The sequence below is a fragment of the Scardinius erythrophthalmus genome (assembly GCF_964197995.2).
Source record: "Scardinius erythrophthalmus genome assembly, chromosome: 18".
Taxonomy (NCBI): domain Eukaryota; kingdom Metazoa; phylum Chordata; class Actinopteri; order Cypriniformes; family Leuciscidae; genus Scardinius; species Scardinius erythrophthalmus.
In genome coordinates, this window is record NC_138238.1 from 9783691 (window position 1) to 9796372 (window position 12682).

At 37.3% G+C, this 12682-nt stretch overlaps 1 protein-coding gene across 2 annotated transcripts; it reads left to right on the top strand.

The window, feature by feature from the left end:
* Positions 1 to 871: 871 nt before the first annotated feature.
* mbtd1 (mbt domain containing 1) lies at positions 872 to 12568 on the top strand. Of its 2 annotated transcripts, XM_081392951.1 has the most exons (17): positions 872 to 1047; positions 2080 to 2281; positions 2408 to 2541; positions 2660 to 2774; positions 2901 to 2983; positions 3088 to 3205; positions 3298 to 3432; positions 3557 to 3645; positions 4491 to 4725; positions 4843 to 4898; positions 4975 to 5079; positions 5258 to 5405; positions 5481 to 5563; positions 5686 to 5920; positions 6683 to 6754; positions 7233 to 7400; positions 9336 to 12568. In XM_081392951.1, exons 1-17 carry the CDS (start codon positions 1027 to 1029, stop codon positions 9452 to 9454), a joined length of 2118 nt encoding a protein of 705 aa, XP_081249077.1. In that variant the 5' UTR covers positions 872 to 1026; the 3' UTR covers positions 9455 to 12568. The 2 variants fall into 2 exon arrangements, with proteins under 2 accessions (XP_081249077.1, XP_081249078.1); XM_081392952.1 differs by lacking the exon at positions 7233 to 7400 and having other exon boundaries at positions 874 to 1047.
* Positions 12569 to 12682: the final 114 nt, after the last annotated feature.

Below are 12682 nucleotides of genomic sequence, written 5' to 3' on the forward strand. Positions count from 1 at the left end.
ACATGGTAATGGAGATAGATAATATCTCTTCCATTATATTTAAAGACAGCCTAGACTAAGCAATACAATTGTGAGAAACGGCAAATAATTCAATAAAATATTTAACATCTAAACCATAAATAAACAATATGGCAGTCAACTTCATATACAAGATTACTAATTGAAGTTCTTTGGAGGAGCTGTAGGCTAAGTACTGACTTCTCAGCATATATGATTCAAAATGTTTATGTAGCTTTTATGTATAATACAAAAAATGTAATGCTATGAGGTGCAGTTTGGTTTAATTAAAAATACCAGTAAAATTTGTTGCATCAATAGAGGATTACTGTAAAATAGATATTTTATTATATAATGTGTATATACACAGGCACATACAATAGATGAGTAACAAACAATAGATTTACAACTGTTTTACAGTAATCCTATATATTATACAATAACAAATTTGATTTTAAAAAAAAATACCTAACCTCAGAAAATGCTGCTTTTCAACCTCAAAAGGTCAAACAAAATTGTATATGTGTATAATTTATTGAATTTTTGAGACTCCGATACGATGTGCACACCTCATTGAACTACAGTACGTTAACAGTTACTATCCCCATCTACTGAGCTGGCCACACATCTACACATTTATCACCCCATCCATCATTTCATCGTGTCATATTCTATTACCATGAAGTTATGACCCTAGACATAATATATTTAACAGTTATAGTCAATAAATCTGCTATGGCAGCACAAAGTCCGTATTTATTTGCTCTGAGATTATTCACCCTCACTAAAACATTTCCTATTACCTTATATGGTGTAAAAGTGGCGTTCAGGTTAACCGTTATTGGCTAATGTCCATGCCAATCATTGTAGATCCACGCGCATGCGCACTCGAATCATGACAATTGTTGATAATCAACTGGAGTTATTTTTTGCTTTAGAGTAAATAATTTCAAGCCAGGCCCTTCCCCTGCGGGGGGCTCTCGGACCATACCACACCGAACATAAGATACCGACGTGTATGAAGGGCTAATGGAAAACCCTAGGGATATGGTAAGAAAGAGTTTGTTTGAGCCCGCTTCCTTGATTTAGCGCAGTTAGCGGCTAGCAGTGTTAGCCGTCCTCTTTGTTTTGGTTGTCAGAAACAGATCCTGCTAGTCACACAAACTACAGCATTTACCTCATTCAAATTACTCGTAATACTTTCTATGCTATGTAACCGTTAATTCAAACCAACTGTCTCACTAAACGTTGCAAAAACAACTGATTATGTATGTGTTTTGTGCAGCTGAAATATACCCGCAGGCCCATGATTGTGTCTCTATGTTTGTGTTTATGGTCGTGAATCAAAACATAGTTAGTAGACAGTATTTATGGGGATCATAAACGCGTTTAGGTAGTTTCCATGAAACGGTCTGTTTATGCAGGTTTTGAGGCACAGCATATGCGGATGTTTGTGTTGTGTTGGCTTGTGAAATGACAAACATTTTACTTAAAGGTGGGTTATGTGGATATTAAATGTATAGATTTTGGTGAAATTGTATTTTAGCAAATGGAAATGGAAATGGCATGCTTTCAGACCATGAAGAAGTGGTCTGAAATTATGCTTTTTGAATTCAGGTCACAGTGGTTTGGACAAATCCTTGTCTGATGCACCAGCCTAGCAGTTCAATATTGAAAAATAAAACCATGTAAACCATGAAAATACAGTAAATATCATTGAAAATATGAAATCTCCTTTCTTGAAATGCCCTGTGGGGATATTGGATGCTGATGATATCGCCCCTTTGTACATGGTATTTTCCTTTTTTGACCCCTGAGAACCTTCAATTTTATTAATGTGATTTGCTCTGCTTCCTAATTCCCTGCTCATTAAAGCGTTGATGAACTAGTATAAAGATTATGGTTATCACTGACTGTAATATTAATCGCACTGTATTATGTCAAAGGTAATTATTTATTTAACTATTATGGCTGTATAAGTGAGCTTTAATCCTTGTCTTTCTTTGCCCTTTATTTAATTTGACTATTGCTCTTCTCTATTTTCTCCACATTTTCCCCCTCTTCTCACCTTGTCGCATGTAGGCTGAGCACACTCCCCGCTCAGAGCGAAAGAGAAGAGATTCGTTCGGGATGTTTGACGGATATGACAGTTGCAGTGAAGACAGCAGTAGCAGCTCCAGCTCAGAGGACAGTGAGGATGAAGTCCCCAGCATCCCCGCCAGCCTGCCTATCATCAAAAACAACGGCCAGGTCTACACCTATCCTGATGGAAAAGCTGGAATGGGTTAGTCATGTCTATGAAAAATTTTACCCCCTAACTAACAAAAATGATTTTATAGTTTGCTTTTCATACAGGATGTGTTAAATAGAGTGAATATATGATTGATGATTATTTTATTTTTTCATGCAGCAACCTGTGAGATGTGTGGTATGGTTGGTGTACGAGATGCTTTCTACTCTAAAACAAAGAGATTCTGCAGTGTATCCTGCTCCAGAAGCTATTCCTCCAATTCTAAAAAGGCCAGTATACTGGCAAGACTTCAGGTAACTACTCATGGACTTAAGAAGCACTTCAAATCAAAAGACTACCTCTGTTGTTGTTGTTTTTTCTATTTCCACTGCTTTGACATATTGTATTTTATTCTTCTTGTGTCCTATCAAGGGTAAACCACCAACAAAAAAGGCAAAAGTCTTACAGAAACAGCCATTAATGGCAAAGTTGGCAGCTTACGCACAGTATCAAGCAAATCAACAGAACCAAGCTAAATCAAAATCAGGTGAATGGCTACTTGACTAAGTTTAAAGTTTCATTGTGTAATTGTCTGCCTAACTGATTAAAAAAAATCACAGTCGTTATATTTAACCACAACTTTTTGTTCTTTTTGCTGTTTTTCCTCATGAAGTGGTTCCTGTTGAAGGCTTTGACTGGGGCCGGTACATTTGTAGCAATAATCTAGTTGGGGCACCAGTCAGCTGTTTCAAACATGTGAGTACAGGCTGAGAATTATTATCCTAATTCTTTTTCTTATAATCTTTTGGCTTGTATGTATGTTTTATGAATACCCTGCGTGTGGCTTGATAACTCTCCAGGTGCCCATGGGCACGTGCTGGGGTGATATAGCTGATGGGGTGAGGGTGGAAGTCCTCAATTCTGACACAAACCTCTCCACAAAAGTTTACTGGGTAGCAGGGATTGTCAAACTGGCAGGTAATGTTGTAGTTTAACAACTGTCAAGTTCTTTTTGCTTGTACAATGTTTGATGTATTGAAATTAACTTATTTATTTTCTAAACTTCTCAGGTTTTAAAGCTCTTCTGCGCTATGAGGGTTTTGATAATGACTCAAGCAGAGACTTCTGGTGTAATCTGTGTATCCCAGAAGTCCACCCTGTTGGATGGTGTGCCTCTAGTGGAAAGCCACTGGTGCCTCCTAAATGTATGTAAAACATTAAGCTATTCAAAACTGTAATTGGCAGGTTTTTTTGCTGTTAAAATAGTGTAAACTTGCCATTGCTGAATAGGAGTAATTATAAATTTTAAATATATTTTCAACTTCATAGCCATCCAGCATAAGTATTCTAACTGGAAACCGTTTCTTGTGAAACGACTCACTGGAGCCAAAACTCTTCCGCCGGATTTTGCCACAAAGGTAAGATGCTGTATCCCAGCAGTGACCATAAAGCAGTACTTCAGTAGAGAGACTCTGGAAAAACCTGTAGAGCAAGATCTTCCTGCTATGATGAGAAAATACACCAGGAAATAGTTCCTCACAAAACGGATTAACATGGGGTAAAGGTGTCAGACGGTCTTACTGTAAAAAGAAGCAGACCTCTTTTGACATTGAGATAAGACTCAAATGTAGAGCATATCTACTTTTTGTCATCTTTGTGAAAAGGTTTTTTTTTTTTTTCTATTTTTCGCCTTTTTGCAAGTAGCACTCATAATTAATTTTATTTGGATACATGCAGGTATAATGAATCTTCTTTACAATTTCTTGATTTGAAAAAAAGGACGCATTAAATTGATCAAAAAGCGACAAAGACATTATTTATAGTGTTACAAAAGATTTCTGTTTCAAATAAATTCTGTTCTTTTGAAAGTAAAATTGTATCACGGTTTCTGCAAAAATATTAGGCAGCACAACTGTTTTTAACATTGATGATAATAATAAGAAATGTTTCTTGAGCAGCAAATCCGCACATTAGAATGATTTCTGAAGTATCACGACTGGAGTAATGATGCTGAAAATTCAGCTTTGCCATCATATTTAAATTTACATTTTAAAATGTATTAAAAATAAAGCAGTTATTTTAAATTGTAACCGTATTTCGCTAAAGTACTGTTTTTACTGTATTTTTTATCAAAATAATGCAGCCTTGGTGAGCATAAGAGACTTCTTTCAAAAACATTTTAAAAAAATCTTACGAACCCCAACTTTTGAACGGTAGTGCACAAGTCTCATTTAAACTGTTTGTTTAAATGTTTAACTTGAAGGTTCACGAGAACATGCAGTACGCTTTTAAGAAACTGATGCGTGTGGAAGTTGTGGATAAGACCCACCTGTGTCGGACTCGCGTGGCCTTGGTGGAACAGGTGATTGGCGGGCGTCTGCGTCTGGTGTATGAAGAGAGCCAGGACGGCACTGACGACTTCTGGTGTCACATGTTCAGCCCACTCATCCACTCCATTGGCTGGTCACGAAGCATTGGACATCGTTTCAAAAGATCTGGTCAGTGTGGGAGTCTGAATGGTTTTAGAACTTGTCAAAGTTGATTCAGCAAACATAACATTTGATGATCTTGTTGTGGCTTATGGATCTAAATGTCTCTAATGTTGCCTTCTGCAGAGGTGATGAAGAAAATGGAGGGTCAGATGGATGCTCCCCCGCAGTTGTTTCTTAAGGTACATTTTTATTCCACTGTGTGTTGGCAGGCGCCTGCTTCTACCTGCTCATGCGTGTCATCTTTTAAACCCACAGGTTAGGGATGTGGATCAGAGCGGGGAGTGGTTTAAAGACGGAATGAAGTTGGAGGCAATAGACCCTCTAAATCTCTCTGCTATATGTGTTGCTACTGTAAGAAAGGTAAAGTTTTGTCATTTTGTCTGATTGACTTAAATGTTGAGTCCAAGTACATTAAAAATGTGTGAAATAGAGATTTTTAATGTAATTCAGAGTTGGTGTCATTGGTAGATATAAAAATATGTAGAATGGAAATGATGAAATGCAGGTATTTTTAACTGATCGTGTAACCTTCTCTCAGGTGTTGGCAGACGGCTACTTAATGATCGGGATTGATGGTTCAGAGGCTGCTGATGGGTCAGACTGGTTCTGCTACCACTCAACCTCTCCCTCCATCTTCCCAGTCGGCTTCTGTGAAATCAACAACATTGAGCTCACACCCCCAAGAGGTGCGTTTCCTCTCTCTTTCTGCAGCGTGATCTTATGTGACATCATCACTGAATGAATCTGAAACTGCTCCACAGGGTACACCAAACTTCCGTTTAAATGGTTTGACTACCTCAGAGAAACAAGTTCAATTGCAGCCCCTGTGAAGCTCTTTAACAAAGTAAGTTTTCATGCATAGACTGTGAGATAAACATTTTGTTTTTCAAATTATGCATTGTGTTTTGTCTTGAATTATGCATTGTGGTGCATGCCATTGAATCGTCTGCTCTCTCTTTCCCTCAGGATGTACCAAATCACGGCTTCCGTACAGGGATGAAGCTGGAGGCAGTGGACCTGATGGAGCCACGTCTGGTGTGTGTCGCCACAGTGACCAGGATCGTACACAGACTCCTGCGCATTCATTTTGACGGCTGGGAGGATGAGTACGATCAGTGGGTGGACTGTGAGTCTCCAGATCTCTACCCTGTAGGCTGGTGCCAACTGACTGGCTATCAGCTGCAGCCGCCCGCCGCACAGAGTGAGTGAACACTACAGAAGATTCTGATTGTTGAAAGGTCAAATGGTTTCTTAGTAACACTCTATTCTCATATTAATAGTGTTTTTTATTTTTTAATTATATAGAACCGTTCCTTCTACACTTTTTTTTAAAAATTGCCTTTTGAATTTTTCTTAATCTTTTTTTTTTCATTTAGTTTTACACAGCCATTTTCTACTCCTTCTCTGACCTCTAGATTTATACTTTATTGTTGATGCAAATTACCCATGTATGATTGACTGACGTCTGTATGGTGGCATTGTCTACTCAGTATTCAGGAACTTTCACCTTCACCTGATGTGAACTTTGACATGGCCATTATGTTTAAGAGTTGTATGTAATAATTACTGTTATGCGATTACTAGTAATTACTGCATTTCCAAACGTTTCTTCTGTCTATTTAACAGATACAGGATAACATTAGTCACATGACTTGTGTACTATGCAAGTAATAAATAAGAATAGGCTAATCATTTTAATTATAACAACCATTTATTATATAATATGAAATAATTATCACAATATAATCATATCTGGTAATTTTTTTTAATAAATGCTAAATATAAAATCATATGACACTTTCTGAATGAGCACTTTTTGTAGATTTATGCTGTGTCTGCATTTTTTAAATTCAGAGCAAATAAAAATCTGCTGCTTGATCACTTTTCGTTTATGTATAATGTATTTGTATGAAGTTTTAATGATTGGCTGCATGGATTAACAGCTTGTCCCTTTCGTCCTCAGCCACAAGAGAAGCACCTCCAAATGTCTCAAAACAGAAAAAAAAGACAGCACAGTATAAAGGACAAAAGAAAAGTGAGTCCAATCTTTCCATCTTCTCTCTCTCTCTCTCTCTCTCTCTCTCCTCTCACCGAACACTGATTTTGGGTGCAAAATTGGTCCAGGAGATGTTTCCACTGGTTTTTCTCTGGCTTGGGTTTGGTCTGGTTCTGCTTAATAGTCAGTGGCAGTTGTCATGATTCAGTGGGGTCATGGATAATTACAGACAACTAGCTATCAGTGGCACACTCCCTCGGGGTGAGAGAATGAGCAAATGTTTAGGAGAGGTCAGGTTTGCAGTCATGATGTTGGGTTCCACATTGCCTTTTCTCAGGGCTTCAGTTTCACAATCACCCTTCTGTCTTGTAGAAATCAAATTAAGTTTCAGAATCAGATCTGAGTTGAAATTTGGGCTCAGCTGGAGGATGGCCTGCAGTGTTGTGGAGTTGAGCTCGGTAGCCTGGGTAACACTAACCCAGTAACTTCGGTAACCACAGTCTGGCTTGGTGTTTAGAGAGGAAGATTCCAGTTGGGAGGAGGCCGATCGGTTTGGGTGGGCCTCTGAGGAGGAGGAGCTTCTCGGGTGATGAAGAGCAGACTCCGCCCCATTACCTGTCCCACTTCTCTGGGTCCGGGCGACCTCCCACCTCAGGTGTAGAGCATGATCGCTCTCTCAACTCAGGTAACTCAATTCTCCATCACTCAGGGAGAGGGCGCCACTGAGCTCATTCCTGTAGAACTTTTCAGGTTGGCCTTCATGAAGAGTTGCACGTCATTAGGTGTGTGTGCGTATTATGTGCCGCATACACCATTAACAACAGTTGCATGATAAAAAAAGGGTAGTTTTACGTTTGACTCTGAAGAAGTGTGTGCGTGGTCAGTTTCATCCCACACCTGACTCATTGTTTTATTTACCTAAGGATGGTGCTGTGAATTAATAGCTTTTGGATTTTTGAAAGAAATAGCTCACCAAAAAAGTGCAAAAGGAGACTTTTTTTCCATTTAACACAATAAAATGGGACTTGGGGTATTCCAGAAAGCAGGTTATGTGACATACCCGGGTATGTTTAAGGGTAAGTAAGCGGATAACCTCAACTTTCGGTTCCAAAAACGGAGGTAATTTTCAGGGTAAGTAGGTAGCCATAGCAAACCTACTCTCTGTTGTTCCAGAGTTAGTTTACTTTAGAGGTGTTCAACGCATGCATGCTCTATTGATGAGGCTCCAGTGGGCATGACAGATTGCACATAATATTATATATATGTGTGTGTGTGTATATATGCGCTATTAAAACAAGTTAATGTTAATTTTATTATAATATATAGCTATATATATTAAAATACATCTCTCACACATCGTTGATCTGCATTCAGACGGGTTTTTTTTATTTTTGCAACCGGATATTTTCTATGCTATAATGCATTTCTATAATAAAAGATATAAATTATATGAAATATCTTACCTTTCAAGCAATGTGGAAACAAAATGACGAAACAAAATAAATTTAGACAGCCATGTTATCTTTGCAAGCGCAGACTGTATTTAGTTTAATCAGTCTTTCTTTTTATTATATAATTAGCATCAAACAAATTATATAGTTCTTATTCACAGTGATTAAAGATTATTAAGCGAAAAGATTCACAACCACAATAATTAGGTGGCGATATGCACTAAGTATGTAAATCAGCATTTAACAAAAGAAGAAAAGTAGTATGGCTCGCTTTTTCTTAGCATCCGTTTCCATGGTGATTCGTCACTCTGTTCAGAATGTCTGGTGTGTTAACCATGAACATACTCTGAGTTGGATGAACTTTCTCCCGGATGCGTTTTTGGAACCAGCATACCTCGAGTAAGCAAGGTTTGGTTTAATCAACCAAGAGTTCAGGGTATGTTTGAGGGTAAGGTAACCTTGCTTTCTGGAATACACCCCTGGTCTGTCAAGCTTCTAACTGACCATTTAAAAAAAGCTCCATTAAATTAAAGTGATCATAATGTCAAATGTCAGGTTATCTTGTCTTCTCCGGTCTTATTTACTACATTGCCAAAATCTGAATTTGATATTAAAGATATAAAGGGTGCCCAAATTTTCTGACCAAAATCTTAGTTATTAAAAAATGAATTATGCCAAATGTCCTCGAATGGTGCTGTAATACTTTTAAGAGCTACAGGGGAGGATTTTAAGTGAATAGTAGAATTTAGTTATGCTTGACAGCACCTGTCTCCTTTCACTTTGTGTTCAATGGAAAAAAGAGTCGTACGGGATGACACGAGAGTAAGTTTAATTTTTGAGCGATCTGTCCCTTTAAACATTGCAGGTAAGTTTTTATTAGCCTACTAAAATACCTAAACCTTGTGTATCGCTGCCTGGTTGATTTCATTATGTGAATGCTGCAACATGCTTCCGATTCTGCCAACTAAAATCGAAAAAGTTTGGTTATTGCAGTTGAGGAGTGTAGTGTTACTTCTCTTAACACCACCCTCTTCATTATATCTGAGTGTAAAGTACTAGGTGTCCTTCACAGCCAAATTTTCCATCTTTGCTGTTGCATTGAGTTGTCTTCTCCCACTAGTGTTACATTTTCTGAACTGTCGCTCTTGTGTCTCGTTTTTGTTTTCCAGAGGCCTCGCTGCAGTTAAAAGAAGAGACTCCCGAGATCGACGAGTTCACCTTCTCGCAGGGCATCTCAGACCAGGAGAGCAACGGCTCAGGCAGTTACTACATCAGACAGGAGCCCTGAGCAAGCATCAGCCATCACAGAGGCTCACCTCACTGCCAAAAGCACTGGAAAAATCCCACTCTGAGCGATGCACACGAGGCCTGGAAGAAGACACAGTGACTTTCCCTCAACACCAGGTCTCTCTCTTTTAGTTCTTTTGTTCCTTTTCAGGTTTGAAAAGCTTGAAGAAAGGACTTCTCAGTCATTGATCCTAGAGAGAAGATTGTGTATAAATGGTGGATTTTGTTTTGGATAAATGGGGATACTGTTGTTTGTCCTGATGTTTTGTTTAAACAGTTTGCCCAATGGACTTTTTCTCCTCAGTGTTCATTGTACTTGAAGTTTTCTTCCCTTTTTTTCTGTCTTATTCTCCCCTTTTGGTGAAAAAAAACAAAACAAAAAAAAACGTTCTTTTGGGAGGGTAAGATTTCAGTACCTTGTGTGTTTCTTGCGCTGTTTCGTTTGTTTTGGGTGGGTGTGCATTTGGTAAGAGTAGTACAAATCTATATTGAGACAGTATATTCATATATGTATGACATTCATATTAAACACACATATATAAATATTTAAACGTATACATATAGTAGTGGATTGAGGGATGATGGTATTGAAATCAAACCTTACTGGTATGAAGAGTAGACTAATGGAAAACACTCACAATTTGCACTACAGGGATAAAAAGTGGTGTATTGGCCTGTAAACCGAGAGTAAAAACCTGCAGCTTTATTGTATTATGTGATTTTAGCAAACGTAATTCTAGAGGTGGGATGTGCTCAAGTCAAAGTGAAGATTATGATATGCAAAAAAACAAGTTATTATTCTACATTTGACGCCAATGTTTATGGTTATGTTTTTGATTTCGTTTTCAAGAGCCATTTTTATATACTGGCGGTCGAAGTATTTTGTGAGCCGTAGAATAAAACATAAGCAATCACTGCTACCTGAACACTACCTTAATGTCATCTTTGATGTTGACGGCACAACAGAGGATTCTTCTGGAAGACTGAACAATACAGCACCAGCTCGTTTGTTTACCAGCCTCTCTGCTCGTACATCAGCAAGAAAGCGCATCACGTCCCATGCATTTTCCTTAACTCACAGCATTCATTCCAGAATAAAAACATATTTACTACCTCTAACAGAAAGTGTACATTTTGAAATACACAGGATGAGGATGAGGATTCATGTGGGTCTTCAGCCTCGCTAAGGTTGCAATAGGGTAGTTTTCATGCTCCGTTTGAAAGGGTATATTCATTATATTTTATGCAAAAGGCAAATATCCACACATGGCTTATTTCACTTTAAAAGTCTACACATCATTTATATTTGTATCATAGCATGTTATTGACAGAGTTCTTGAAATGGAAAAGAATGTTGTGCAATAATGTCTGTGTTGTTTTATGATGTCTTACTCTGAATACAAAAGTTACAGCTCATAAATATATAGGCTAGAGACGTTCTATAGACTTAAAACGAAATGTTCTTACAATATATTGCAAAACTGTGACAATTTTCTAAGAGCTAGACTTGAGCTTTCCCTGTTCTGAGTGTAAATAACCTTTCTAACATCCTATAAAAGACATTCGCATAGTGGTTTATCTTAGTATAACTATAAGCTCTATTCAATACCAGTAAGGTTGTTGGTGAACTCTCAGGAAATGTATCTCATTGACTTCTGCTTTATTTGAAGGTTTGTGGCTAAACGCTTCTAAGACCATCCGATTCGACTTACGAAACCGCCGTTTTTGTTTTTTTCAAGCTCCTGAAAAATGTGACCATGTCATTGTTTTTCTCTGGTTCATCTTTGCTTGCATTCGTCAAATGCTGACTAAATTTTGTAAATGGTCACCCACACGTTGTAGTTAGATCCATGTTAAGTTATGGTTCACTGTATAAAGATCCAGTGTATTTTTTTTAACAGCTGTTGCTTTTCTCTCTTTTGTAATTTACAAATTTTTCTTTCTTCATGGGTTTTAGCAGGTGTTTGTACTGAATCATTATGGATTGATTTATGTTTTATTTTTTGTTGTAATTTCTTTGGGGTTTCTTCAGTAGCTGTTGTGTTGTATGCATGGTTAGTTTTACAAATGTAAGGCACTGTCATAAACGTCAAACTGGGACTTTTTGGCCACATTTTCTATTAGCTGCAGCAAACCACATCAATGTTGTCATGTTCATACATATATTTCAAAGCTTATATTTTTTTTATAATGAATGTTACATTTATTTCCAATGTCATTTTTTTTTTCCCCTCATAAACCTCATCCACAGCATCAGGATTTAGGTACACACTGGTAATGTCAACTAAATTACATTTTCTTTTTTTAACACCACAATTTCAATTGTTTTTGCAATTAAAATATGACTGTTGAGGCAAATTTCGCTGCTACCCTCAAATGAATTTAAATCCAAACGCACAACTTCACCTTTAAGTAAACACTCTCTCGTCAGCAGAATTGATGCCTTATCCTCTGTGTTGTGTTTTTCCACATACGTAAAGCTATTGAGTCAAAAATAGAGAAGCAGAATACAATATATAAAGAAAAATATGTTGTCCAGTAGAGTGATTATCAGTGCATGCAGCAATGTGAGAATCTTATGAGGGCCAGTGTTGTTCTGGTCTCGATACTAACACGGGTTTTTGTGACGTTCCCTCTGTCCTCAGTAATCACATCATGGTGCTATATATATATATATATATATTTGATAACTCATTCATTAGGTCTATTAAAGGAGAATTAAGTCTGTAATTATAATTTGGAGTGCTGGCAATTATAACTTCAGATCTGTATTTTGGATACAAGTAGCCGAAATCCTTTGTTATAACGATGAAAAAAAGAACTAACGTTGACCCTCATAGTACATAGGGATGAGGGTGGTGGGTTTGTAACTTTTTTTGATAGAGTCTGTATTTGGTCTTTGCTTTATTTCTAATGATGATGATGTGTGCTGTGATATAGGGTTTGATAGCTTATGTATATAGTTTAATTGTGGGGGGAAAGCTTTTGTTGGTCAAATTTTATGTTAATTTGTTTACAAGCATTTCGAACTGTTTCCGCATGGCTGTGAAAATGTATCTGTTGAATTTGAAAAAAAAGAAATTTTTACACTGAATTAAAAAGGATACTAAACATTTATCTGTTCAATTATTTTGGTGCTTGGTACTTAAAGTGATAATTCACCTAAAAAATATAATATTCTTTCATTATTTACTTACCATTGTTGTTCCAAACCCATAAGACTTCTGTT

Excerpts from the sequence above, each read along its gene's own strand:
- mbtd1 (XM_081392951.1), top strand. The coding sequence starts at position 1,027 with ATGGAAAACCCTAGGGATATG. Across the intron at positions 4,899-4,974 it reads CCCCGCAGTTGTTTCTTAAG|GTTAGGGATGTGGATCAGAG; the intron begins GTACATTTTTAT and ends TTAAACCCACAG. Across the intron at positions 5,564-5,685 it reads CTGTGAAGCTCTTTAACAAA|GATGTACCAAATCACGGCTT; the intron begins GTAAGTTTTCAT and ends TCTTTCCCTCAG.